Genomic DNA, 24,713 nt, shown 5'->3' with positions numbered 1-24,713 from the left:
GTGGCCCCAAGCCGTAGTACCGCTCTGGTCTCGTGCTAGTACCGCCTCGATTCGAGGGCTCCTTTTTTGTGTCGGGTTTTACGGTACTAGCCGCGGCTGTGGGGGGCCGTAGTACCGCTCCTGTGCGGTAGTACCGCCCTCCCTCCGCGATAGTACCGCTGTGGACCAAGCGGTAGTACCGCGCTCTTGGGCGGTAGTACCGCTTATTGTTGCAAGCGGTAGTACCGCTGGCACAGCGGTACTACCGCTCTCTTCGGGGCAGAGGGGGGGGGGGTAACGGTTGGTTTGTTCCCCCCCACTATATAAAGGGGTCTTCTTCCCCAAAGTTGACTTACCTCTTCCCCCAAAAAGCTCCATTGTTGCTCCAAGCTCCATTTTCGCCCGATCTCTCTCCCTAGCCAATCAAACTTGTTGATTTGCTCGGGATTGGTTGAGAAGGCCACGATCTACACTTCCACCAAGAGAAATTTGATTCCCCCCACTTATCCCTAGCGGATCTTGTTACTCTTGGGTGTTTGAGCACCCTAGACGGTTGAGGTCACCGCGAAGCCATAGTCCATTGTGGTGAAGCTTTGTGGTGTCGTTGGGAGCCTCCAATTAAGTTGTGGAGATTGCCCCAACCTTGTTTGTAAAGGTTCGGTCGCCGCCTTCAAGGGCACCAATAGTGGAATCACGGCATCTCGCATTGTGTGAGGGTGTGAGGAGAATACGGTGGCCCTTGTGGCTTCTTGGGGAGCATTGTGCCTCCACACCGCTCCAACGGAGACATACTTCCCTTCAAAAGGAAGGAACTTCGGTAACACATCCTCGTCTCCACCGGCTCCACTCTTGGTTATCTTGTTCCTTTACTTTCGCTAGTTTACTTGTGTTATTTCTCTTACTTGCTTGCGTGCTTGTTGTCGTTGCATCATATAGGTTGCTCACTCAGTTGCATATCTAGATAACCTATTTTGATGCAAAGTTTAATTTGGTAAAGAATAGCTAAAAATTGTTAGTTGCCTATTCACCCCCCCTCTAGTCAACTATATCGATCATTTCAGTATATATATTAGAAAGGGGAAAATGAAACTGAAAGGAAGGTGGAGGAACTCACAGCGGAGAAATGAATCCGTGAGCCACCTAGTGGACCGGGAAAGCACTCCATAGTGGAGGTGTTAGAGATAATAGCAACAATAATAGCGGCAGTGGGTAGATGAACAAATAAGCTGGAGTTAATGCGCCTGCGAGAAGGCGGGGAAGGCCTAGCGGCGGTGGCTGTCTGGGTCGGCGCCGAGTAAGGGTTAGTGGTGGCGGGTAGACGGCCGTGGCGACATAAAGGTTAGCCGCATCGGCTGGCCGGGAGAATGCTGGGCATGGCGGAGGACGAATTAGCAGTGGCAGCTGGCAGGGTGAGCATCGGGCATGGCGGCTGGCTGAAGAGCTGGCCAGGGGAGGGTGCGTCGTTGCGCCAAAAGAGGTAGTGCCATAACGACAATGGCTGGCTGGGAAACTGGTCAGGTCACATACCCGCGATAAGAGACACACAATAGGAGGAGATTCCCATGGACACATGCTACTTCTTTCTTTATCATGGGCTTCCAGTTTCAACTTCCTCCCCACCATAGCCCACGATTGGCTTAGACAGCCCATCTCCACAAAAAAGGGAAGCAACTTCATGCAGAATCCGACGTAGCGAACACATGTGAACGGTTGGAGATTAAAAGGGTGACGTGGAAGCACGAGAAGCCAGGAAAATAAGGTAGTGGGGGTGTTCCTATTTAGATATGGAAGATTTCTTCATCTTCTTGAGTTTGACTCTGACTTTCTTCCCTCTTCAACGCTTGTTCTCTTTCATACCACTCAGGTCCTTTGGGGTCTTGTGTCATTTTACCACTCCGAGTACCAATCCATTTAGAAGAAATAAGGCTATGTTTATCAAGTTGGGCAATAATTGAAAATTGAGTTTCATGTATTTGTGAGCATTGAGTTTCTATCATGCGAGAATGTTTATCAATATTTTTCACGGCATGACTTAAATTGTCCACCTCTTGAGAGAGATAAGATATAACCTTTTCATTATAAATCCTCCTGGTGAAGCTTAAATTTATTCATTGTCCCCTGAGCTCATCTTCCTGCTGATAGATCCTAAATAGATCCACTTTTTCATGATCAACGTAGTAGACTTTTCCTATATGCCTAACAGGTTCCTCAAAATTCCATTACTCTTTAGCAATCACAATTCTTTCGATAAGTATTTTTCCTTCTTTAAGAGTTAATGCCATGAACCATCCACCTGCATTCAAATCAAGAGTAGATTTGGATTCATCGTTAATTCCATGATAAAACATATGAAGTATAACATATTCAGCAAAAATGTAGTTAGGGCAAAGATTTCATAAATTTAGAATATCTCTCCCAAGCAACGTACAAACTCTCTCCCAATTCTTGAACAATTGAAGTAAGATTTCTTTGGAGCTTCGTAATCTTAAAGCCAATGAGGAATTTAGTCATAAATCTCTTTGCACACATTTTCCAATTGGTATGTTATACGACAACCGGCTATTCCATTCTTCTGCCTTATCTTTCAGAAAAAACTTGAAGTCTCACTAAAACAAATTCCTGAGACACATCTTTGATTTTAGAAGACCCAGACGAAGTATAAAAAACATAAGATGTGCTTGAAGGTCTTCCTCTTTAGTCTACAAAGACATGTTTCTTGACTTCATGAATTAGATCGCAGTCAATTGAATACTCAGTGACATAATTGATAGGATAGACTATGAGAGATCTTGAGTCCAAGAATGAAGCACAATACTCTCTTACAGATTTCTCTGATGTCTGAGTAATCGACATTCCTGCAAATAAGTATTAAACTCAATAGTCTGACTTTTTGATATTTTTTTATTAATGAAACTTGATGCGCCTGCGGAAAGAGTGAAATATAATCGCGTCGAAGTCCATTTCCAGTCCGACTCCGCTTCATTTTCTTTTCAAAACAATCCATATACAAATTATCCGCTCAGCTTCAAATACAACAAAAAAACATATGGTTAAGGATATGGGAAAAGCATCACCCGATCCCATCTAATTCGTTTACAATTGGTATCTCCGTGATATTAATATATATTCTCTTTATCAAAAAATCTAATCCGCTTACATCCGTACTTTCAGTCCAGGTGCTGCAAGATCAGACCGGACCGACAGAAGACGGGAGCGTGCACCGGCAGGTCTGCTTTAAGATTGGCGACCAGGCCAGAGACCCAAAAAACCACCCCCTGACCCTGGACGCCGGATCCCCAAACCCTGCCCCTCCAGACCCCCTCGACGCGAGATGGCCGACGACAACGGCGGCGGCGGCGACGACTACGTCAGCGAGGCCGTCCGCCCCGAGGTAACCACCTGATCTCCCTGCTGTCATGGGTTCCCATCTCCGCACCATACCTGCTTCGTGGGGCGGCGCGACCCTCCGTCCCGCTCGATTCATGGGTGCTTAGCAGTACTTGTACCTTTAGTTTCCAAGAGCTTACGCGTCTTGTGCTCGTTTGATCTGGTCTAGCGTTAATTCAACAGCCCGGGGGAGTTTCCCGAGTCCGTCGGGTTCGATCTAGATGTGGCAGTGTCGCGGGAGGAGCCGGTGGAACGAACTACCGGGCTGGCGCGTTTTGATTGATCTAGCTTTCTGTGGTAGATTAGTTCGTTTATTTGCCGTTTGGTTAGTGTTGGCGGGGGATGTCGAATTTGGCGTGTAGAAGCAAGTGTTTTTGTTTTGATTTCTGGGTTGGTTGATTTGATTTTCGGGGCATCAGTAATAGAGTTGCTTTCATGTACCATAGACTTACAATATGAGCTGGAACTGCTTGTGTGACTAGGGCGGCTCTGTTGATATAGGTGTGCATCTATAGAGTTACTTTAGCATACACCTGTTGGTTGATGCAGCCGTCCAATATAGGTTAGCGTTAGCCAAAAGCAACCTGGTCATTGAGACTTTAACCAAAATCCTGTGTGCATGGATACACTGGCACCGGGCCATTGATCTTCTGGATGTCTTGTTTATGTTCTCCTTTTCAGATGCTCTAGTTATAGTGCCTGGCTTGTGTCTCTATTCTCTATATGGGTACTCAAACTAATAGCATTCCATCTCCAGGGTGATACACATACGCGTGAAGAGGGATTGTCAAAATCCAGGGATAGAGACAGAGAAAAAGACAAGGATAAGGAGCGCCATAGGGACCGTGACAGAGATAGAGGAAGAGACAGAGATCGGGGTCGGGACAGGGATCTAGACAAGGATCGGGACAGGGACAAGGATCGGGATCGTCACCAAAGGCATCACCGTGACAAAAGGGAGCACCGAGACCGTCCTGATGATCATGATCGTCACAGAAGCCGTGATTCTGAAAGGTATAGCTATTAATGCATTTGTGTTCCATATGCACCTAATAATTTGTTTTGTTGCAATGATGGCTCTTATGGTCATGTGACTTGTGTTAGAATTATTGATCTTTGAATATGATTGCCAGTGCAAATGTTAACCTAACATGTCTTATTCATGGTGATCGTGATTTCCAAAATGCACATTTTTTTCTTAAATGCCGTGTAAAAGATAATATCTAATGTATGTTTGTAACAACACACAGGAGAAGGGACCGCGAGAGAGATGGATATCGCAGGCATCGCTCTCGTTCACGGTCTCGTTCAAGGGGCAGGGATGATCACAGATCTCGATCTCATTCAAAAAGGTAGGACGTGATGAAGTTCATTCAGGAATCATAATTTGAATTGTGTACATACTTTACACTAGTTTTCCCCTCATGGCAAGTCAATTTGCTATTAAACATATATCATTTATGATGTTTTCTCTGTATGTTGTATGATTCATTATTGATTTGTGTTCTGTCCTTTTGAGCCATGTCAATGCACATTTGAGTTTTCTAGCTAAGTATTTTAATCAAGAGATGATTATTTTTCTCCGTTACATCTATATCTGCACTACCATATAGTCTGCCAGTACCTTTGAATATCCAATGGCGAAGAAGCGGCAAATCCAAGCGGCCTTGGCCGTTGGACTAACTCCGGCGGTTGCACTGGATTGTGCCACACCGCGTCTATAGATCTTTATGTAATGTCAATACAGTGCAATGCTTGCACATAAATGGGTTCATGGCTACAGTGCAGACCTGTTTGCTCTATGCTTCTAGAACAATCCTGTCTGAGCATGAGCAATCAAAGGAACAAAAACATGCACTAAGTCAAACTTTTTGAAATGAATTGTAAGATTATTTATATTATTAAATTGAGTAAGTATTACATTATAGCAACTAATACCTTCACTGTGCATGTACCACTCAGCACTCAGTACTACAATTAGTTGTCTCATGCAGTTTTCAGTTCTTCCATCATTTAATTTTAATATCTCATTAGTACTACTAATACCAATTGTGTTGAAGCAGCAAGCGAGTCAGTGGATTCGACCTGGGACCAACAGCACAATCCGTACTTCCTCAGTTCCCTGCCATTCCAACCCCAAGTATGCTCTCATCAACCAAGTTTTTCTTCTTTCCGTTCTTCAGTTTTGTTGATTTCAATTGGGACTTATTGTAATTACAGAACAGATGTTCTTGTCTTGAAACTAGGGTAAATGCTGTTCATTTGCATGTTTGGAATGAATAAATTCTAGCCATTGCTGGATCACCTACCCAGCCATTTATTTCCACCACAATGTACTACTGCACTATGAACAACCGGATGTGGTACTTTATTACTACAATTACCATAGCCTCTTAGCTTATCACCATTCTAATGCTGATTTTGAAACTTAGTGCTGTTGGATATCATTGAGCACCTGATGCTTTTATATCCTTTGTCTAGAGCATTTTCACTGTAGATATATTCTTGGAGATGCCATATCACCAAGCACCTTTACATGCATCTGTAACTACAATACAAACACTCTAAAGAGTTGAAGATGCTTCGTGGAATCTACCTAGAACTGCACCAATAAGGCGAGAGGGTAAAAAAGATTAGTTTGTTCTAGTGACAACACCATATGAGATGTTGGAAGATGCTGGTATTAGAGGTGGGAGAAAGTACCAGTCAACAGATGCTTTCTCTACGTAAGCACCTCTTAAATACCCATCCAGTCGAGATGGCCTTATAAGTGTGATAGTATCTTCTGATGCAAATAAGTTGTATGTTTCCGTTTTATTATTACTTGGCAACTGAAAACTGAGCAAAACTTTCTGCTTTTGTTCTTTTGTTGTTTGTCTGTTTTGTGTATGTGTATGGTAAGAAGGCAATCTTGGGTCACTTGCCCCACTGCCGCCGATGGATGCACAGCCTACTGTAGCTTTAATGTACAAGAGGAATCAGTGCTCCGGTTTGATATCGCCTTGTCCATCTTCAGCTAGCAAGTATTACAGATTGCTAGCTTCATGACTATTACATTTATCCTTCCACACTTGTTGTTTGTTCTTTGACATGAAATACTGCACAGCTGGATCCATTTGAGATCCAGACTGATGGTGAGAAGTAATCAGGTTTACAAGAGGAATACTCTTTTGTGCTAATTGTTTATGCTTCCTACTAGAAATTTATTGGTACATTGCAGGTCAGTTACCGGGCTCTTCTATTCCTGGAATGTTCCCGAACATGCTCCCTTTTGCTGTTGGACAGGTGATTATTCTTGATGGTTTAAGGTCTTGCTGTCGAATGAACCTTTTGCCTCAGTTACGTTTTTGTTATTTTCATTCTATAAATGCACTCATTTCTGGTTTGTAATCAACTCTATTTGTTTAAAACAGTTCAATCCCCTCGTCATGCAGCCACAAGCCATGACTCAACAGGTATGCCTTTTTGTTTTGTTTATAATTTACTGTGGGTGTTGATAAACAATTTGCCAGCATATTTTTCCTCAGGCTACTCGGCATGCTCGGCGTGTTTATGTCGGTGGCCTTCCCCCATCTGCTAATGAACAGGTCTATATATATACTTGAATCACTTATTTTACTGCCCATTGCCCAAACCCCCATGAATCCACAGTAAAAAACAAGCATGCATGTGTGCATGCTGATTGCATACAATTGTGCAATTCTTGGTTACATTGGTTTCCTTTTGTGCAGTCTGTTGCAATATACTTTAATCAAGTCATGGCTGCTATTGGAGGAAACACTGCTGGTCCAGGTGATGCTGTTCTTAATGTGTACATAAACCATGACAAGAAATTCGCTTTTGTGGAGATGAGGTCTGTGGAGGAAGCAAGCAATGCAATGGCACTGGATGGCATTTTGTTTGAAGGTGCACCAGTGAAGGTTAGAAGACCAACAGACTATAACCCTTCTCTGGCAGCTGCCCTGGGCCCAAGCCAGCCAAGCTCCAATTTGAATCTTGCTGCGGTTGGCCTAACACCAGGTTCAGCCGGAGGGTTAGAAGGCCCGGACCGTATTTTTGTGGGTGGTCTCCCCTATTACTTCACAGAGGCTCAAGTTCGGGAGCTGCTTGAATCATTTGGGCCTCTTCGAGGATTTGATCTTGTGAAAGATAGGGAAACTGGTAACTCAAAGGGCTATGCGTTCTGTGTCTACCAGGACCTCAATGTCACTGACATAGCCTGCGCTGCTCTAAATGGTATCAAGATGGGAGACAAAACTCTTACGGTCAGACGAGCAAACCAGGGCTCAGCCCAACCTAGACCAGAGCAGGAAAATATCCTGTTGCAGGCACAGCAACAGGTGCAGTTACAGGTATAGCCCAACTATTTAATTGTTTTCCTGTGGCCAAATAATTATCCTCTTGTACCAAATTACATAGTATGTCTGCTGTTCTTGGATTCTGACTCAGAATGTGGTTTTTGTATAGAAACTTGTGTATCAAGTTGGAGCGCTCCCTACAAAGGTTGTATGCCTGACCCAGGTAGTTACTGCTGATGAATTAAAAGATGATGAAGAATATGAGGACATTATGGAGGACATGAGGTTGGAAGCTGGGAAATATGGTAAGTTCCGTCAACTTCTCACCTGCTATTTCCTCCTCTTTGAAGCATACATTCAGCTTTCTGATCTGCTGCTGGACTCTTGAGGTTTCTTTTTGTTATGCGTATGTTTTCATCAGCCTGCCATGTCGGGCTCCCTGTCATTCTGCCTTGATCTATACTTCTGCTTTTCTTTTAGCTGATTCTGTTAGTCATTCCTAATACTTTGTTTGATGCATGCATCCATCAGGTAACTTGGTGAAAGTTGTCATCCCACGTCCTCATCCGAGTGGAGAGCCAGTTTCTGGAGTTGGAAAGGTGAGCACTGTTTAGTGAGGTTCAAATTCCGCAGAATAATTCTGTCAGAGAAAAGCTTTCTGATGCACGAGCATCCCATTGCAGGTGTTCTTAGAGTATGCAGATGTTGATGGTTCCACCAAAGCAAAGACGGCGATGCACGGAAGGAAATTCGGTGGAAACCCAGTTGTTGCGGTCTTCTACCCCGAGAACAAGTTTGCTGATGAGGACTATGACGCGGCAGCATAAATTATCTCTCTTTTCCAATGACAATAGTGCTTTGTGTAGTTTGTTCGAGTTACAGCAACGTTTTCCCTTCTAGTCGAGCTTTCTTGTAGCCCTGGATTTATGCAGAACCGCCAGTTATTAATATTGGAAGATAGATTGCCTAAAGATGATCTATTGGTCTTGTCCCTTAATCCTGACTGGCGTTAGAGGTGCCAGGGTATGCCATTCTCTTCATTTAGCGCCCTTGAAAGATTATTAGCCAGTAACTTTACCTTTAGCTTTACTCTGCAAATGGCTCAAAAGAGTCATCTTGAACAACTTGGCATGGTAAGTAAGATCCTATAATTACATTACTACAGAAGTAGAAACCCAATAAGTTGTGGTTGTTATCTACTACCTCCGTCTAGATCATATCATTTGTAGAATCCCAATAAGTTGTGGTTGTTATTTACTACCTCCCTCTAGATTCACTCATTTCACTGACAGTTAATTCCGGACGGAGAGTATTTCTTATATCACTTTTTTTGTTGACATGCTATGATGTCGTATCATATTAAATCATACTAGAATCTTATTTCACATCCTTAAAATCCAACATCTTTTTACTTAGATGCCTTATGATGCTTGCATTGTAAGAGGTCTAATTGTGGAGTCGATCACTATGTGTGCATGCACACCCAACAATGAGAAAAATCTGGGACCATCTATATCATCCAAAAGGTTTTGGATCTAAACTTTGTCTGATCCAATTGGACTGGCTTAACACTGGGCGTGAAGATTGGCTAGTCAAACATCCACTGGGCGCTGCTCGCCTAGCTCGGGGCCGGAGGCACCATGACGGTGCGCCGTCACGGCTTGCAGGCGCCGGCGGTGAAAGATCTCGTGGAAGAGCTCAGTTGGCAGCGATGTGCACGTCATCTCGATCTTCTTAATGTAAACCTCATAATGTAAACCTCATTTGTTCATGTACGCAGCCCCCTTAAATCCACATCTGCATCGCCCTTAAATCTATATACAAAAGCATGCAACGTAGATTTTAACACATGTACTTCCATTGCACATGGTTCACATAGTTCGGACATAGCATAGGGGAGCTCTACATACCACAAGAGACTACCAAAATGATGACATGTTCTACTACTTCACCACAATAATAACTAAACTAACACTATATAGATAGATATAGATAGTCTAGTTCATCACCAACGGCCGCCCTTGCCCTTGTCCTCGTGGTCACGAAAGTAGCGGTCGAAGACGCGATAGGGGCTGAGGCGAATCTGCTCGGCGCCGGAGCTGAACTCTGTTGGACACGGCGCTGAACATGTTCAGATCCTCCTCTTTGGGGGGAAAGGCCAGCGAGGGCACGGACGGTCCGGGTTTGCTCCACCGCGAGATCACGGGTGGTCCGGGCTTGCCGCTTCGCCAGGATCCAGGCACGGGCATCCTCGTCGCCGGCCGCTGCTTCATGGCACACCTTCTCCCTTTTCCGGGCACACCGCCCCTTGACCCTGAGCATCCCACATTAGTGGCAACATCCAGCGCATCTGTGCCCTTGCACATTGCTGCCATTGACCTCAGACTCCTAGCCTGACGTAGGGGGAACAAGGACCCAACACAGGCCAGCCTCGGAGGTTCTCTCGGTGGCAAGCTGGGCCCTTCTGGTGCACGCTTGATGCGGTGACGGCGCGGACAAGCGTGCGAGCTTACGCTGGACGCGACGCCACCGCTGGAAACGATCCGGAGTGGTGGAGAAGGAGCCCGGCTAGTGCATCCGCAGCAGGTCAGCTCCGACAGGGAGCTCGGCTATCCTCCCAGGACCGGCCACTAGTAGAAAACAGGGCTTTGGTTCGGGCCTGGCCAGCCCATTAGTCCCGGTTCTGCACGAACCGGGACCCATGGGGGCCATTCGTCCCGGTTCATGAGCCCGGGGGCCGGCCGGGGCCTTGTGGGCATTGGTCCCGGTTCGTCTGGACCCATTTGTCCTGGTTCTAGGCACGAACCGGGACCAATGGGCCGCGCTCCTGGCCCACAGCAATTGGTCCCGGTTTGTGACTCGAACCAGGACAGAAGGGGGAGCTGTAGTCCCGGTTCCAGCCACGAACCGGGACAAATAAGTTGCCTATATATACCCCATCGCCGTGGCAGAGCACTCTTAAAGTGTGTTATATCGACTAGAGGGGGGGGTGAATAGGCGATTTTTATGAATTCTTCACTGAGAAATTTGTGGGTGAGGAAATTCCTTAGCGAAGAATTACTTGCAGCGGAATAAGTACTCAATAGCAGAACACAAGCATAGTCATTATGATGAAATGAAGACAAGTACAGAGTACAGAAAGCGTAAACACAGGATAGCACAGGATGAAGACAAACAGACTGAGGAAATTGAACTGAGGAAATTGAGAAAGTCTTCAGTCAAAGTCTTCAAACACAGATATGAACAAGCATACAACACAGTAATGAGGAAATGAAAGAGTTGAGGAAATAGAACCAGTAAGCTTGGTGAAGACAATAATTTGGTAGACCAGTTCCAACTGCTGTCTCAGTTGTACATCTGGTTGGAGCGGCTAGGTATTTAAACCTGAGGACACACAGTCCTCACCGTATTCTCCTTGAGCTAAGGTCACACAGACCTCGCCCAATCACTCGTGGTAAGTCTTCAGGTGACTTCCAAACCTTCACAAACTCGGACACTCGGCTATCCACAATTTCCTCTTGGATGCTCTAGACCATGACGCCTAACCGTCTGGAAGAAGCACAGTCTTCAAAGGTAACAAGCGTCGGATCCACGCAGGATCAATCTCTTCAGTGATGCTCAATCACTTGGGGTTTGTAGGTGTTTGGGTTTGGGTTTTCCTCACTTGATGATTTCGCTCAAAGTCCTCGGAGGATGGGATGCTCTCAATTGACAAGTGTGAGTTTCTCTCGGAGCAGCCAACCAGCTAGTGGTTATAGGGGGCGGCTATTTATAGCCTAGGGAGCAGCCCGTCATGATAAGACATAAATGCCCTTCAATGATATGACCGTTAGGTGGGTAGATATTTTGGGACAGCTGACGCATAGCACAGCAACGGTCGGAAATTTGAGTATCAAATTCCTTAGGGCTATCATGTTCCTCACTGTGTAGGCAATCCTCACTGGCGAATTCCTAACTCCTCAGTCAGAACAAATTCCCCAGAGACCAGAAGAACTTCGTCTCTGTCACTGAAGAATATGACCGAACTGTATGAGATTTCCAATGGCTTCACTCGAAGGGATTGGTAGGTGTAGGATTTTGAGTTGAGCATCACATGGAAATTTTTCCTTAGTATTTTCTCGACCCCCTTTAACAGTACGGTGTTTCCTATGACTCAAGAAAGAGAAAATAAAACTACAAAAACAAAAGTCTTCATGCTTCATGTTCCTCAAATGAATACCAAGTCTTCAAAGGTCACACCAATTTCTTCACTTTCAAAGTCTTCAGAAATCCAAAGTCTTCAGTTGAAAAACTTCATTTTTAGGGGTCGACTTTCTCTGTAAATATCAAACTCCTCATAGACTTATAGACCTGTGTACACTCATAAACACATTAGTCCCTTAACCTATAAGTCTTCAATACACCAAAATCACTAAAGGGCACTAGATGCACTTACACACTCCACAGTGCTCTGTTTTTTCTGGCCGGCGAGGGGAGGGCATTTGGGTGCTCTAGCTCACCTCCTATGCACATGAGGTGTTCGATGAAATGCCCGAGCCACACTAGTTAAGCTTTCTTCTCTCGAAGCTCGACCTCCGAGCTCCATTTTTCCCGAGATTTGTCTTGGTTTAGCGGTCCGTCACGCCCCGTCCCCGTCTTCACCGCCGTCGATCGCCCGCGCCGATCTCGTCGCCGGCACCACCGTGGTGAGCCTCTTATTCTTATCTTCTTTCTGAAAGAAAAAAAATTCTTACTTTAGATAGATACTTGTCTAATTTTCTTACTTTTGACACACATAATTATATATAATGCACGCATGTGAACCGGCAATGGATGTACGGTGACAGACACACCTCCGAGTACATTAAGGGCGTGCATAATTTTCTCGAAGTGGCCGAGGCAAACAAGCAGAATGGTTTTATGTGTTGTCCATGCCCTAAATGTGGGAATACGAAGTCTTACTCTGACCGGAAAATCCTTCACACCCACCTGCTTTACAAGGGTTTCATGCCACACTATAATGTTTGGACGAGGCACGGAGAAATAGGGGTTATGATGAAAGACAACGAAGAAGAAGAGGACGATGACAACTATGTGCCCCCTGAATATGGTGATGCTGCAATGGGGGAAGCTGCTGAAGATCAAGAGGAACAAGACGATGTGCCCGATGATGATGATCTCCGCCGGGTCATTGTCGATGCAAGGACACAATGCGAAAGTCAAAAGGAGAAGCTGAAGTTCGATCGCATGTTAGAGGATCACAAAAAAGGGTTGTACCCCAATTGCGAAGATGGCAACACAAAGCTCGGTACCATACTGGAATTGCTGCAGTGGAAGGCAGAGAATGATGTGCCTAACAAAGGATTTGAGAAGCTACTGAAAATATTGAAGAAGAAGCTTTCAAAGGGTAACGAATTGCCCGACAGTACGTACGCAGCAAAGAAGGTCGTATGCCCTCTAGGATTGGAGGTGCAGAAGATACATGCATGCCCTAATGACTGCATCCTCTACCGCGGTGCGTACGAGGATTTGAACGCATGCCCGGTATGCGGTGCATTGTGTTATAAGATCAGACGAGATGACCCTGGTGATGTTGACGGCGAGCCCCGCAGGAAGAGGGTTCATGCGAAGGTGATGTGGTATGCTCCTATAATACCATGTTTGAAACGACTGTTCAGAAACAAAGAGCATGCCAAGTTGATGCGATGGCATAGTGAGGGCCGTAAGAAAGACGAGAAGTTGAGAGCACCCGCTGATGGGTCGCAGTGGAGAAAAATTGAGAGACAGTACTGGGCTGAGTTTGCAGGTGACCCAAGGAACGTATGGTTTGGTTTAAGCGCGGATGGCATTAATCCTTTCGGGGAGCAGAGCAGCAATCACAGCACGTGGCCCGTGACTCTATGTATGTATAACCTTCCTCCTTGGATGTGCATGAAGCGGAAGTTCATTATGATGCCAGTTCTCACCCAAGGCCCTAAGCAACCCGGCAACAACATTGATGTGTACCTAAGGCCATTAGTTGAAGAACTTTTACAGCTGTGGAATGGAAACGGTGTACGTGTGTGGGATGAGCACAAACATGAGGAATTTAACCTGCACGTGTTGCTGTTTGTAACCATCAACGATTGGCCCGCTCTCACTAACCTTTCAGGACAGACAAACAAGGGATACCACGCATGCACGCACTGTTTAGCTGACACCGATATACCTGGACAAATGCAGGAAGAATGTGTACCTGGGCCATCGTCAATTTCTTCCGACCAACCATCAATGTCGAAAAAAGGCAAGCATTTCAAAGGCGAGGGAGATCACTGGAAGAAGCCCGCCATGCGTACCGGTGATCACGTACTTGCTATGGTCAATGATTTACACGTAATCTTTGGAAAGGGTCCCGGCGGACTAGCTATTCCGAATGACGCTGAGGGACGCGCACCCATGTGGAAGAAGAAATCTATATTTTGGGACCTACCCTACTAGAAAGACCTAGAGGTCCGCTCTTCAATCGACGTGATGCACGTGACGAAGAACCTTTGTGTGAACCTGCTAGGCTTCTTGGGTGTGTATGGGAAGACAAAAGATACAGCTGAGGCACGGGAGGACCTGCAACGTTTGCATGAAAAAGACGACATGCCTCCAAAGCAGTATGAAGGTCCTGCCAGCTATGCTCTTACCAAAGAAGAGAAGGAAATCTTCTTTGAATGCCTGCTCAGTATGAAGGTCCCGACTGGCTTCTCGTCGAATATAAAGGAAATAATAAATATGCCAGAGAAAAACTTCCAGAACCTAAAGTCTCATGACTGCCACGTGATTATGATGCAACTGCTTCCGGTTGCATTGAGGGGGCTTCTACCGGAAAACGTCCGATTAGCCATTGTGAAGCTATGTGCATTTCTCAATGCAATCTCTCAGAAGGTGATCGATCTAGAAATCATACCAAGGCTAAGGAATGATGTGGTGCAATGTCTTGTCAGTTTCGAGCTGGTGTTCCCACCATCCTTCTTCAATATCATGGCGCACGTCCTAGTTCATCTAGTCGACGAGATTGTCATTCTGGGCCCCGTATTTCTACACAATATGTACCCCTTTGAGAGGTTCATGGGAGTCCTAAAGAAATATGTCCGTAACCGCGCTAGGCCAGAAGGAAGCATCTCCATGGGCCATCAAACAGAGGATGTCATTGGGTTTTGTGTTGACTTCATTCCTGGCCTTAAGAAGATAGGTCTCCCTAAATCGTGGTATGAGGGGAGACTGACTGGAAAGGGCACGCTTGGAGGGGACTCAATAATATGCAGGGACGGGCATTCTTGGTCTCAAGCACACTACACAGTCCTACAGAACTCTACCTTGGTGACCCCGTATGTCGATGAACACAAGAACTGTCTGCGCTCCAAACACCCGGAGCAGTGTGACGACTGGATTACATGTGAACACATCAGGACTTTCAGCAGTTGGTTGGAAACACGTCTCAGAGGTGACAACACTGTTTGTGATGAGCTGTACTCGCTGTCTAGGGGACCATCTTCGACTGTATTGACTTACAAAGGATACGAGATAAATGGAAATACATTTTACACGATCGCCTAAGATCAAAGCACCAACCAAAACAGCGGTGTCCGCTTTGATGCAGCAACCAAGAGGGGAAAGGACACATATTATGGTTACATAGTGGACATATGGGAACTTGACTACGGACATGATTTTAAGGTCCCTTTGTTTAAGTGCAAATGGGTCAATCTGTCAGGAGGCGGGGTACAGGTAGACTCACAGTACGGAATGACAATAGTGGATCTGAACAATCTTGGGTACACCGGCGAACCGTTCGTCCTAGCCAATGATGTGGCACGGGTTATCTATGTGAAGGACATGTCTACCAAACCGAGAAAAAGAAAAGATAAGGAAGCGAATACATCATACGATGAGCCAAAGAGCCACATAGTTCTTTCAGGAAAAAGGGACATCGTGCGAGTGGAGGGCAAGACAGACATGTCCGAAGATTATGAAAAGTTTCATGAAATTCCTCCCTTCAAAGTCAAGGCTGACCCAAGCATCCTGATAAACGATGAAGATTATCCATAGTTACGGCGCAATAAGCAAAGGACACAAGCGAAGAAAAAGTGAAGACTTTCTCTCCACAACTATTATGATGATACCATGCCAACTTTCAACCTTTTCGTAGTTCATTTGAAATGCCTGTTGTAACAGACGAGTTTCCGTATGAAACCCTGATATCTCGAAACAGATTGTCCGTAGTTTATTTTTTACCCCCTCCCGATAACTTCAACACGAGGGGGGGGGGTCGATATAACCCCTCCCTGATAACATTATTTTCCCATGTATGTATGTCGTCGTTGTCGATATAACCCCCTCCCCGATAACAACCTTAGAATCAGTACTAAAGGAATCAACTAAAAAACTTTTATAAACCTGTAGTATTATTGAAACTAAAATTATATAGAATCTATGAAACTAAAATTATCAAAGTATTTTCTGTTCAAAACATTAAAAGCAAAAAGAATTTTCATAAAATAAATACAAAAAGCAAAAAAGAAAATAAAATAAATAAGTATAAAAAATAAACTTTTATAAATAAGTAGAAATAAAATAAAATAAATAAGTGGAAACAGAATAAAATAAAATAAAATAAACTTTTATAAAATAAATAAGTAGAAGAAAATAAAACAAAATAAAATAAAATAAAATAAATAAGTAGAAACAAAATAAAATAAAACAAAACAAAATAAAATAAATAAAAATAGCAACAGTAAGTATTTTGTTGTAAGTAGAAAAAAATAAAAGAAATAAAGCAACAAAGAAAACAAGAAAATGAAAAAATGCCACCTACTGGGCCACCACGGCCTGAATACGACTAGAAACCCACCTATGGGCCAGGATTCAGGCCCGTAGAAGGCCCACATGCAGATACAGTGTGTTTAGGACCGAAAGCCTGCATTTGAGAGGAGCTCGAGAGGGCAGCGGGAGTGGGGCTTATAAACCACTCTCGAGCTCCCTCAGCTAGCGAGGTGGGACTAAACTTTCGTGCCGCGATGCGGGCAGCACAAGGTCTTTAGTCCCGGTTGGTGCCACCAATCGGTACTAAAGGCGTACATTGGTACCGGTTCATGCCACCAACCGATACCAATGCGCACCCTTTAGTCCCGGTTTGTGCCACCAACCCGGACCAAAGGCCTCTGCTTCCCGCCCTTTGGGCTGCTGAAAAGCGACCTTTGGTCCCGGTTGGTGGCTCCAACCGAGACTAAAGGGGCTTTGGTCCCGGTTGCTGCCACGAACCGGGACCAAAGGTCTTTCTATATAAGCTACACTTGTGAAATTTTCGGTTCAGTTCTTCTTCCCACTGCCCCGACGCCGTCGCCGCACGCGCCCCTGCCGCGATGCCATCGCCGCGCCGCCGCCCCCTGCCGCAACGCCATCGCCGCGCGCCGCCCCTGCCCCGACGCCGTCGCCGCATCGCCCCCTGCCCCGACGCCGTCGCCGCGCCGTCACCGCCCCGGTCCGCGCCGCCCCTGCCCCGACGCCGTCGCCGACGCCGCCCCCAGTGAGCCCCGGCCCCCGTGCCCTGCCCCCCGCCGCCGCCGCGGTAAAAAAATATATGATTAGATGATTTTTTTGTTCATAGATGTGATTTTTTTGTTCATATATCATATGATGTTTTTATATTGTTCATAGATGATCGATCATATTTGTTCATATGTATGCAAGCGAAGTCGTTGTAGTTAGTTGTACTGTTTAGGGTTAGGGTCGTCGAGGAAAGAAATTAAGGAAAGAAGAAAAGAGGAAGAAAAGAGGAAGAAGGAAGAAGAAGAAAAATAAGAAGAGGAAAAAGAAGAAAAAAAGAGGAGAAGGAATAGAGGAGAAGAAAAAAAATAGATTTTACTATTTTTTTATTCTCCTCTATTCCTTCTTCTTCTCCCTTTTTCTTCTTCTTCTCCTTGGACATGTGATGAGGGGGAGAGGAAAAAGGAAAATAAGAAGAGGAAGGAGGAGAAGAAGAAGGAGAAGAAGATGAGAGGAAGAAGTGGAGAAATAAATAAGAAGAGGAAAAAAAGAAGAAAAAAAAGAGGAGAAGAAGAAAGGAATAGAGGAGAGCCTCTATTCCTTTCTTCTTCTCCTCTTTTTCTTCTTCTTTTTTTTCTTCGTTCTTCTCCTCTATTCCTTTCTTCTTCCTCTTCCTCTTCTTATTTTTTATCGGGTATGTCCTTGTCGATATACCCCCTCCCCGATAACTTCGACATGAGGGGGGGGGGGTCGATAAATAATAGAACTAGTTAAACAAGTTTATTTTTAGTAAGTGCTTAGTAGTTGAACTAGTTGATTTAATAAAACTACTTTATTTTACTCTATATAGAAGTAGTTTATTTTTAGCAAGACAATTAATAGAACTAGTTTATTTTTTAGTTCAAGCAATTATTCCTGCATCGACGTCGACGATGCCTATCCCGCATCCTCGTCGTCGACTCGGCGGAGGAGGTCGGCTTGATCAGAGGGGCCATGTCCGGGACTGGGCTCCGCCGGGCTGGTATTGGGAGGTGCTACCTTCCGGGGGGCGTAGGTTGGTGAGGAGCCAGCCCGTCGTTGACCCGATCCTTATTTGGTGGCGGTCGCGTGGGCCAGTGATGGTGCCGAGGCTTCCGGACACCGCGGAGGTGGTACGTCACCGTGTCAGCGAGGAGGACGAGCACGTCCGTCGCTACATGGTTGTGTTGGAGGGAGGTTCGACAATACCTGGCAGGTTCTTCAGGGATCTCACTAGAGCTATGATCCTGTGATGGTTCCTTCTCTTTGGGTGTCCACCGCCTGCGCCGATACCCGTCGGGCGCTACGGTTCTAGCTGTATTAGCGATCCTATATGTATGATAATATTCGAGGTGTATTAGTGATAATATTCGACGATGTACGGACGCGAGAGATGATGTAGTTTTGCTTATAATTGAATGCATGCTAATTTGAATACTACTTTATTTTACGATTTGGTTTTGCTTATTGAATGCTCAAAAGGGAAAACTACTCCTACTTTGAATGCTAAAATTGGAGAGCACTATGCAAGGCGTATGCATTTGATTAGTTGATAGCTTATAGGGTTTTTGTTTTTGCAGAAATCTAGGAGCCCCCTCCATCATCCCCGCCGTCGTCCCCGTCACCGACCCCCCTCCGACCTCGAGGTGAGACCAGCCAAATCTCCATGTCAATATGAGTCCTATAAGATATTTTGAACGATATTTCTGGTTGACTTTAAACAATATTTCGGGTTGAATTTAAGTCTGTCGAGTCTCCACCATATATGAGAGGACGAAGAATCCCGACTGTTGTCGTGGGGGTAGCTTCTCCTTCGTTCCCGTGTGCTAGACAATTTGGTGTAATGCACTCAGGAATGAAAGGAGGAGCTACCATCACCGACGGTCGCAAATGTCAGAGAGGAATTAGTGAGGGAGAGTCTCCACCATATATATATATATATAAGAGGACGAAGAATCCCGACTGTTGTCGTGGGGGTAGCTTCTCCTTCATTCCCGTGTGCTAGACAACTTGGTGCAATGCACTCGGGAATGAAAGGAGGAGCTACCATCACCGACGGTCGAATATGTACACCACGTGAGCTCATATTGTTTTCAAGAAAAGACTCGACAGACCGATAGTCATCCTGTGATGAATAATAATGATCTAATTTAGGTTTTTAGTACATATATTTAATTGTATAAGTTTAATATTTGAATTATGAACATAGGAAATGTCGTACTCGGACGACGAAAGTCTCCCGGGGGAGTGCGACTGGTGCCACGATGACCGAGGTCTGTGCGACAGGCCTCACCTGGACGAAGATCGGCGCTTCAGCATTAAGCTGGAGGAGACCTTCGATGTTGAAACGGTACACAACGACGACAAGTGTTATTTTTTCGTAATTAAGCACGACTTCAAATATTTCAACGTGTACTTTTCATCTTTTACAATTCGACTAGCTTATCCCATGCCATGCAAGACACTATGTCTTGGAGAGGATGGGTTTTGAAGACCATGAAAGTTCCGAAACAAAGAAAATTCACATAAGGACCCATCATGGTGTGGATTTTGAAGTAAAGTTGTACAATTTTGAGAGCGTAACCCATTTTGGTTGCAAAAAATAGGAAGCACTTTGCAAGATGTATGGTTTTGATGAGGGTATGCTTGTCACCAGGATCTTGGTGATCCTGAAATCGAGCAAGACAATATGGACATTTGGGTCCTTGTTGATACGCCTCCAATTCTACCACTATGTGAGTTTCTCAAACATAGTTATTATCTAATTTATATTGTTTATTTCAAAATAGTTGACAGCTTATTTGCATTGACAGCTTATTTTCATTCTTCAAAGAATGTGCGGAAGATGGTAGACATAACCTACTACACCGAAGGCTCTGAATTAACTTATCAAGAAAAAAATCATCTGATCGCATTTTGTACTGATCTTGAGAATTACAATATCTACAATCAAACTCCTCAACATTATGGTCAATACGTGCACTAGTGCACGTGTTGAACCACGGTAACTACCATGGAGATACCCTGGTAAGAATTTTTACTATTACGACATCCGTGCATCTTTTGCATACTTCTAAAACTAGTACATCATTGCTAACTATAAAGTTATTACTATGTTTTTCAACAGAGAATCCCAGAGGATTGTGTGCCTCATTTGATGTATCAGAATGGTAGTCTTGATGTTTTGAACATACAACCAGGTCATCCTACGAATCTCAACTATCCATACCGGATTTCTAAAAGAAGTGGAGACATGCTAATCAAAGATTGGAAAAAATGTATGGACAGTCGTAAGGAGGCTCTTGGAAGCAAAAGGAAGCGAAGGGCAAGAATTGGAGACAGGATGATCTCCATTCTCCATAATGGAGAGTCAGGGTCTATATTATTTTATGCTATTTTACCTTAAAGAGGGTATTTAGGTCCTACCTAATACTGATGATCATGTGCTAAGAACAATTAAGTAGGGTTGGTTCGATGACTATGAGGATGATGATCGTATGACTTGTTATTAATAACGAGTAGGAGTTGTATGATGATGATTAGTAGGACTTGTTATTATGATGATGCATGATGCGAGCATGAAGAGTTATTATATATCAGCGGTTGAAATGAACATGGATTGGATTATAGTGAAGGCAACATGCATGTGGTGCATGTCAAAAGTAGTACAATCCAAACTTCATCAAGTTAGGATTAGTATTACTTTCGACATGCACCACATGTTGCCTTCACTTCAATCTAAGCCATGTTTAGGCATAGCAGTAGCGTTGGTAAACCAAGCACGAAGATAAAAGATGACACTTCTCTCTATTAGTTAGCTAACAACCTAAATTAACCCCCAAAACCCCAAAACCACCCCCTTTCAAAAAAAACCCTTAGCTCCTGCCAGCTGCTGACGCGTGGATGCCTTTTGGTCCCGGTTGGTTCTGCCTGGGCTCGCCGCAGCGGCCACGTGGAGGCCCATCTGTTCCGGTTCGTGTAAGAACCGAGACTAAAGGCCTAGGGCATTAGTAACGACCCTTTAGTCCTAGTTCCGAAACCGAGACAGCTGACCCTTACGAACAGGGACAAATGACTCTTTTTCTACTAGTGGACGGACCGTGATGATTGGATGGTTGTTTTTTGTCCGGGTGCATGGTGTTCGGGCTGTCTGCCAGGCGTTTATGAGGGGAAGCAGGGTTCGTTGGAGATGCTCTTAGCTAGTTTTTCCTTCGCAACCACAAGTTGTTAAGGTAAAATGCAGCTGCAATGCCTATTATCTCCAACTTTGCTCATCCTCTCCTAAGGTATCATCATTCCATGTGGTGCAAGTAACTGAAATAATTACAGGAGACATACATAAATACATACATACTGCGGCTTGTTATATGAAGCCCATTATCTTTTACCGATCATCAGTCAATTCCTGGCAGGAAACAATACTGTAGAGCAGTACCACTGCACTACTATCTACTTGTGCAGTTACATAATGAGAGCCGGAGCCCGGAGAGAGGGCGCCATCACCATGAAGGCAAATATTTTACGTATTTCCTTAGGGACCATGCATGGAGGCAAATAAGTAAGCACATGCATGCCGCCACCTTTTTTCTTTTTTCCTTTCATATGCATCTCTCCTAAACACAGATCTGTGTGCTTGGGCACCAGCATCCAACAGAAAAATTGCCGGCTGCTGAGACATCGTGGCTGCTCATGTAACTGTCTGCACCCATAACCTCCAGATTAATGGATGGACGTAAGGCCTTAAACACCGTATTACTTAGGGAAGAAACAAGGCAAATGCAGGACCATGGCGACAATAATGTCCTGCCTAATAGTTCTGAACTGGGGGCAGCGATTCTACCAATGCTAATACTTCTAGAAACCATGTACGTATTACTATATCTGAAAAGACAAGTACTCATGGACACTCTTCGTCCCGGATTCACCACATCCAAACACATGATCCAAATGCATTGAGAGTTTGAAACCATAAGGAACTCACTGTGTTTCAGTTTGTCTTTGGCCGTTTCCACCAAAATTATACAAACAACTAAAACTAGCACAAGATCAAACCCGTGATCAGGCATATATACGTACCATTTTGTTCCCGATAAAAAGGGGCATAGATGCGCGTATAGAAAACACATCTACCTCACATATCTCCAATAAAATTTGGCTGTCGGCATCGCATGATGTAGTTGCTGGGAGGATGTTCCTTCCATTATCTAAAGAGAGAATCTTAAGGTATCTTCATACTATAAATGACCAATGGACACGACAATTCCAGAGCTAAAAAGAGATGGCCAGTCATTTGGACTGACAAACAGTTACATTGTACTAGGTTATCTAACATAGTGGTGATGTACTAGCAGAAGATAATGCCCTCAAGCTCCACCGTCAGGCCAAGTCAACTCGGGACTGCTCAAGACTGTCTCTCTGCCGTAATGTTAGGTTAGGAAACTAAATGCCCTGTCCGCAGACTCATCAGGTCATCCATGAACACATTGAAGGTCACGCCCCCGTCTTACCACATGCATGTTACAACATTGAATGTCCTCCATGTGCATTCCAGACACTGAGTAAGGCAAATCTGTCAGTGTCAGGTGTTGGGCAGTGGAGGGTGGCAGCTTACAGTTAGGGCAGCAAGGAGGTCCCAAGTGCCAGGATAAAACTGTACTGGATATACCCAGATCAAGCTTGGAAAAAATTCCCGCCCTTCTCATTAAAGGATACCCTAAAAAAAGGGATCTTTTACCTGGTAGTAATTTGCATGTTAACAACAATCCCAACTCAGGAGCTGGAGCTGGTAAGTGCACTACCCAAATTAGTATACTGAATAAAGATGTTATTAGAACTAAGTTGTTGTTTTTTGCTTATTTATGCTTAGCAACAGGAAGATTGAATGCTAGCATTGGATAAGACTATTGTTCCCAAACTACAAGGAAAATGGAAGAGAAGGATGAAATACTCACCTTTGTGGCCATTTACTCGGTAGCCAAGCACTCTCCTCTCACTCATGCATAAATTATACTCCCTCCGTCCCAAAAATGATCTTATATTGGGACGGAGGTCGGAGGGAGTATATATATAGGACAGAACGGAAGACAACAGACGAACGCCATGCTCACCCTAGAGTGTTGAGCACATACTTCTTCATAGCAGTAAACGTTTGAAAGAAAATAGGTTTGTTCAGTTTATATCACCTTTTGTGTTGAGGCGGTTAAAATTAAGGTAAACCAAGAAAAACAACCCAAATCGCTGGAAAGATTCCTACTCTGTAATCTGGACAGTCATGTTTCTGTATGATACAAGAATAGATGATATTTTGCATCCTTGCAAAAGTTCACCGCCAGAAGAGGACCCCTACGGCTTTCATGAGCATGGTACACTGCAATGCATTGAATGATAATGGCAAGAAGGAAAAATTCATGCAAGATAATAAGGCGCAATTGCACAAGACATGTCCTATATAAAGGTGGCCATTTCCACTACGAAGCACAAAACCATACACATCTAAGCCTCAGAAACTTGCTTGGGAGCAAAAAAAAAAAAAAAAAAAAGAGAGGGAAAGAAGAGCGAGCGAGAGTGAGTGAGAAGAGAGACATCATCCACCCTCAGACAATGGCTCTTGTTGCCGACGAGCTCAAGGCCAAGGCCGAGGTGTACTACGACGATGAGATTTGCCAGCAGTGCACCAGGCTCCTGCTCAAGGAAGCAGGCCTCCCCAATGGCCTGCTTCCCCTGAAGGACATCATGGAGTGCGGCTATGTCGAGGAGACTGGGTATGTGTGGCTCAAGCAAAAGAAGAGGATAGACCACGTCTTCCAGAGCCTGGGGAGGGTGGTGTCTTATGGCACTGAGATCACTGCCTTCGCCGAGAAGGGCAGGATCAAGAAGGTCAAAGGGATAAAGACCAGGGAGCTCATGGTGTGGCTCCCTGTGGAGGAGATCTCCCTTGACGAACCAGCGACTGGTAAGCTCATCTGCAAGAGCATTGCCGGCTTTTCTAAGATCTTCCCTGCATCAGCTTTCCACATCCCAGAGAAGGAGAATGAGAAGGCCAACTGTGCCGGACCAAAACCAGTGGTCCTCATGGAGAGGGCAGCACCAGTTGTTAAGAACAACTGATCCATACTTCAATCCTGCTCCTATGTACGTACTAAAAATAATCGTCGAACTGGTGCTTTACTATTTTGCTTATGTACTTCAAAAGGTGATAGCCCAAAGTCCTGCCTATATAGCAGTGTATGGCTGTCCTGGTATTTATAAACCTCTAAGCCAACCGCCCAAACTCCTTTTATCTACTACACCCTCTGTAAACTAATGTAAGAGCGTTTAGATCACTACTTTAGTACTCTAAACGCTCTTATATTAGTTTACGGAGGGAGTACTTCATAGCTCCATGTTACTCATATGTACTACCATATTATGGATGGATTTTATATGATATGCTTTCCCATTCTCTTTCCCATTTTGGTCAAGATAATATACTACTATGAGATCCTTTGATTTCCCTTTCACCATCAAAGAAACTAATGACAGGCATGAGATAAAAGGAAC

The 24,713-nt window shown here is 44.6% G+C and overlaps 2 protein-coding genes across 5 annotated transcripts; both read left to right on the top strand.

The window, feature by feature from the left end:
• Positions 1-3,160: 3,160 nt before the first annotated feature.
• Positions 3,161-8,635, top strand: LOC109741716 (splicing factor U2af large subunit B). Of its 4 annotated transcripts, none has more exons than XM_020300782.4 (11): positions 3,161-3,370; positions 4,124-4,380; positions 4,617-4,718; positions 5,430-5,506; positions 6,587-6,651; positions 6,780-6,821; positions 6,894-6,953; positions 7,098-7,718; positions 7,834-7,969; positions 8,196-8,263; positions 8,348-8,635. In XM_020300782.4, exons 1-11 carry the CDS (start codon positions 3,311-3,313, stop codon positions 8,489-8,491), a joined length of 1,632 nt encoding a protein of 543 aa, XP_020156371.1. In that variant the 5' UTR covers positions 3,161-3,310; the 3' UTR covers positions 8,492-8,635. The 4 variants fall into 4 exon arrangements, with proteins under 4 accessions (XP_020156371.1, XP_020156370.1, XP_020156374.1 ...); XM_020300781.4 differs by having other exon boundaries at positions 6,879-6,953; XM_020300785.4 differs by lacking the exons at positions 3,161-3,370; positions 4,124-4,380; positions 4,617-4,718; positions 5,430-5,506 and adding an exon at positions 6,331-6,500.
• Positions 8,636-23,560: 14,925 nt separating this feature from the next.
• LOC109741720 (uncharacterized) lies at positions 23,561-24,667 on the top strand. The gene has a single exon (XM_020300788.4). The coding sequence runs from the start codon at positions 23,562-23,564 to the stop codon at positions 24,279-24,281; it is 720 nt and encodes a 239-aa protein (XP_020156377.3). The 5' UTR covers position 23,561; the 3' UTR covers positions 24,282-24,667.
• Positions 24,668-24,713: the final 46 nt, after the last annotated feature.

This window comes from Aegilops tauschii, chromosome 4 (assembly GCF_002575655.3).
Source record: "Aegilops tauschii subsp. strangulata cultivar AL8/78 chromosome 4, Aet v6.0, whole genome shotgun sequence".
Lineage (NCBI taxonomy): Eukaryota > Viridiplantae > Streptophyta > Magnoliopsida > Poales > Poaceae > Aegilops > Aegilops tauschii.
The sequence above is the reverse complement of the archived record's forward strand: the minus strand, read 5'-3'. Positions and strand labels throughout refer to the sequence as shown.

Bases quoted from the DNA above. Each gene is read 5' to 3' on its own strand.
- LOC109741716 (XM_020300781.4), top strand. From the start codon at position 3,311: ATGGCCGACGACAACGGCGGCGGCGGCGACGACTACGTCAGCGAGGCC. The intron at 6,822-6,878 runs GTATGCCTTTTT...ACAATTTGCCAG, and splicing joins CACAAGCCATGACTCAACAG to CATATTTTTCCTCAGGCTAC. The intron at 8,264-8,347 runs GTGAGCACTGTT...ATCCCATTGCAG, and splicing joins CAGTTTCTGGAGTTGGAAAG to GTGTTCTTAGAGTATGCAGA.
- LOC109741720 (XM_020300788.4), top strand. From the start codon at position 23,562: ATGGCAAGAAGGAAAAATTCATGCAAGATAATAAGGCGCAATTGCACA.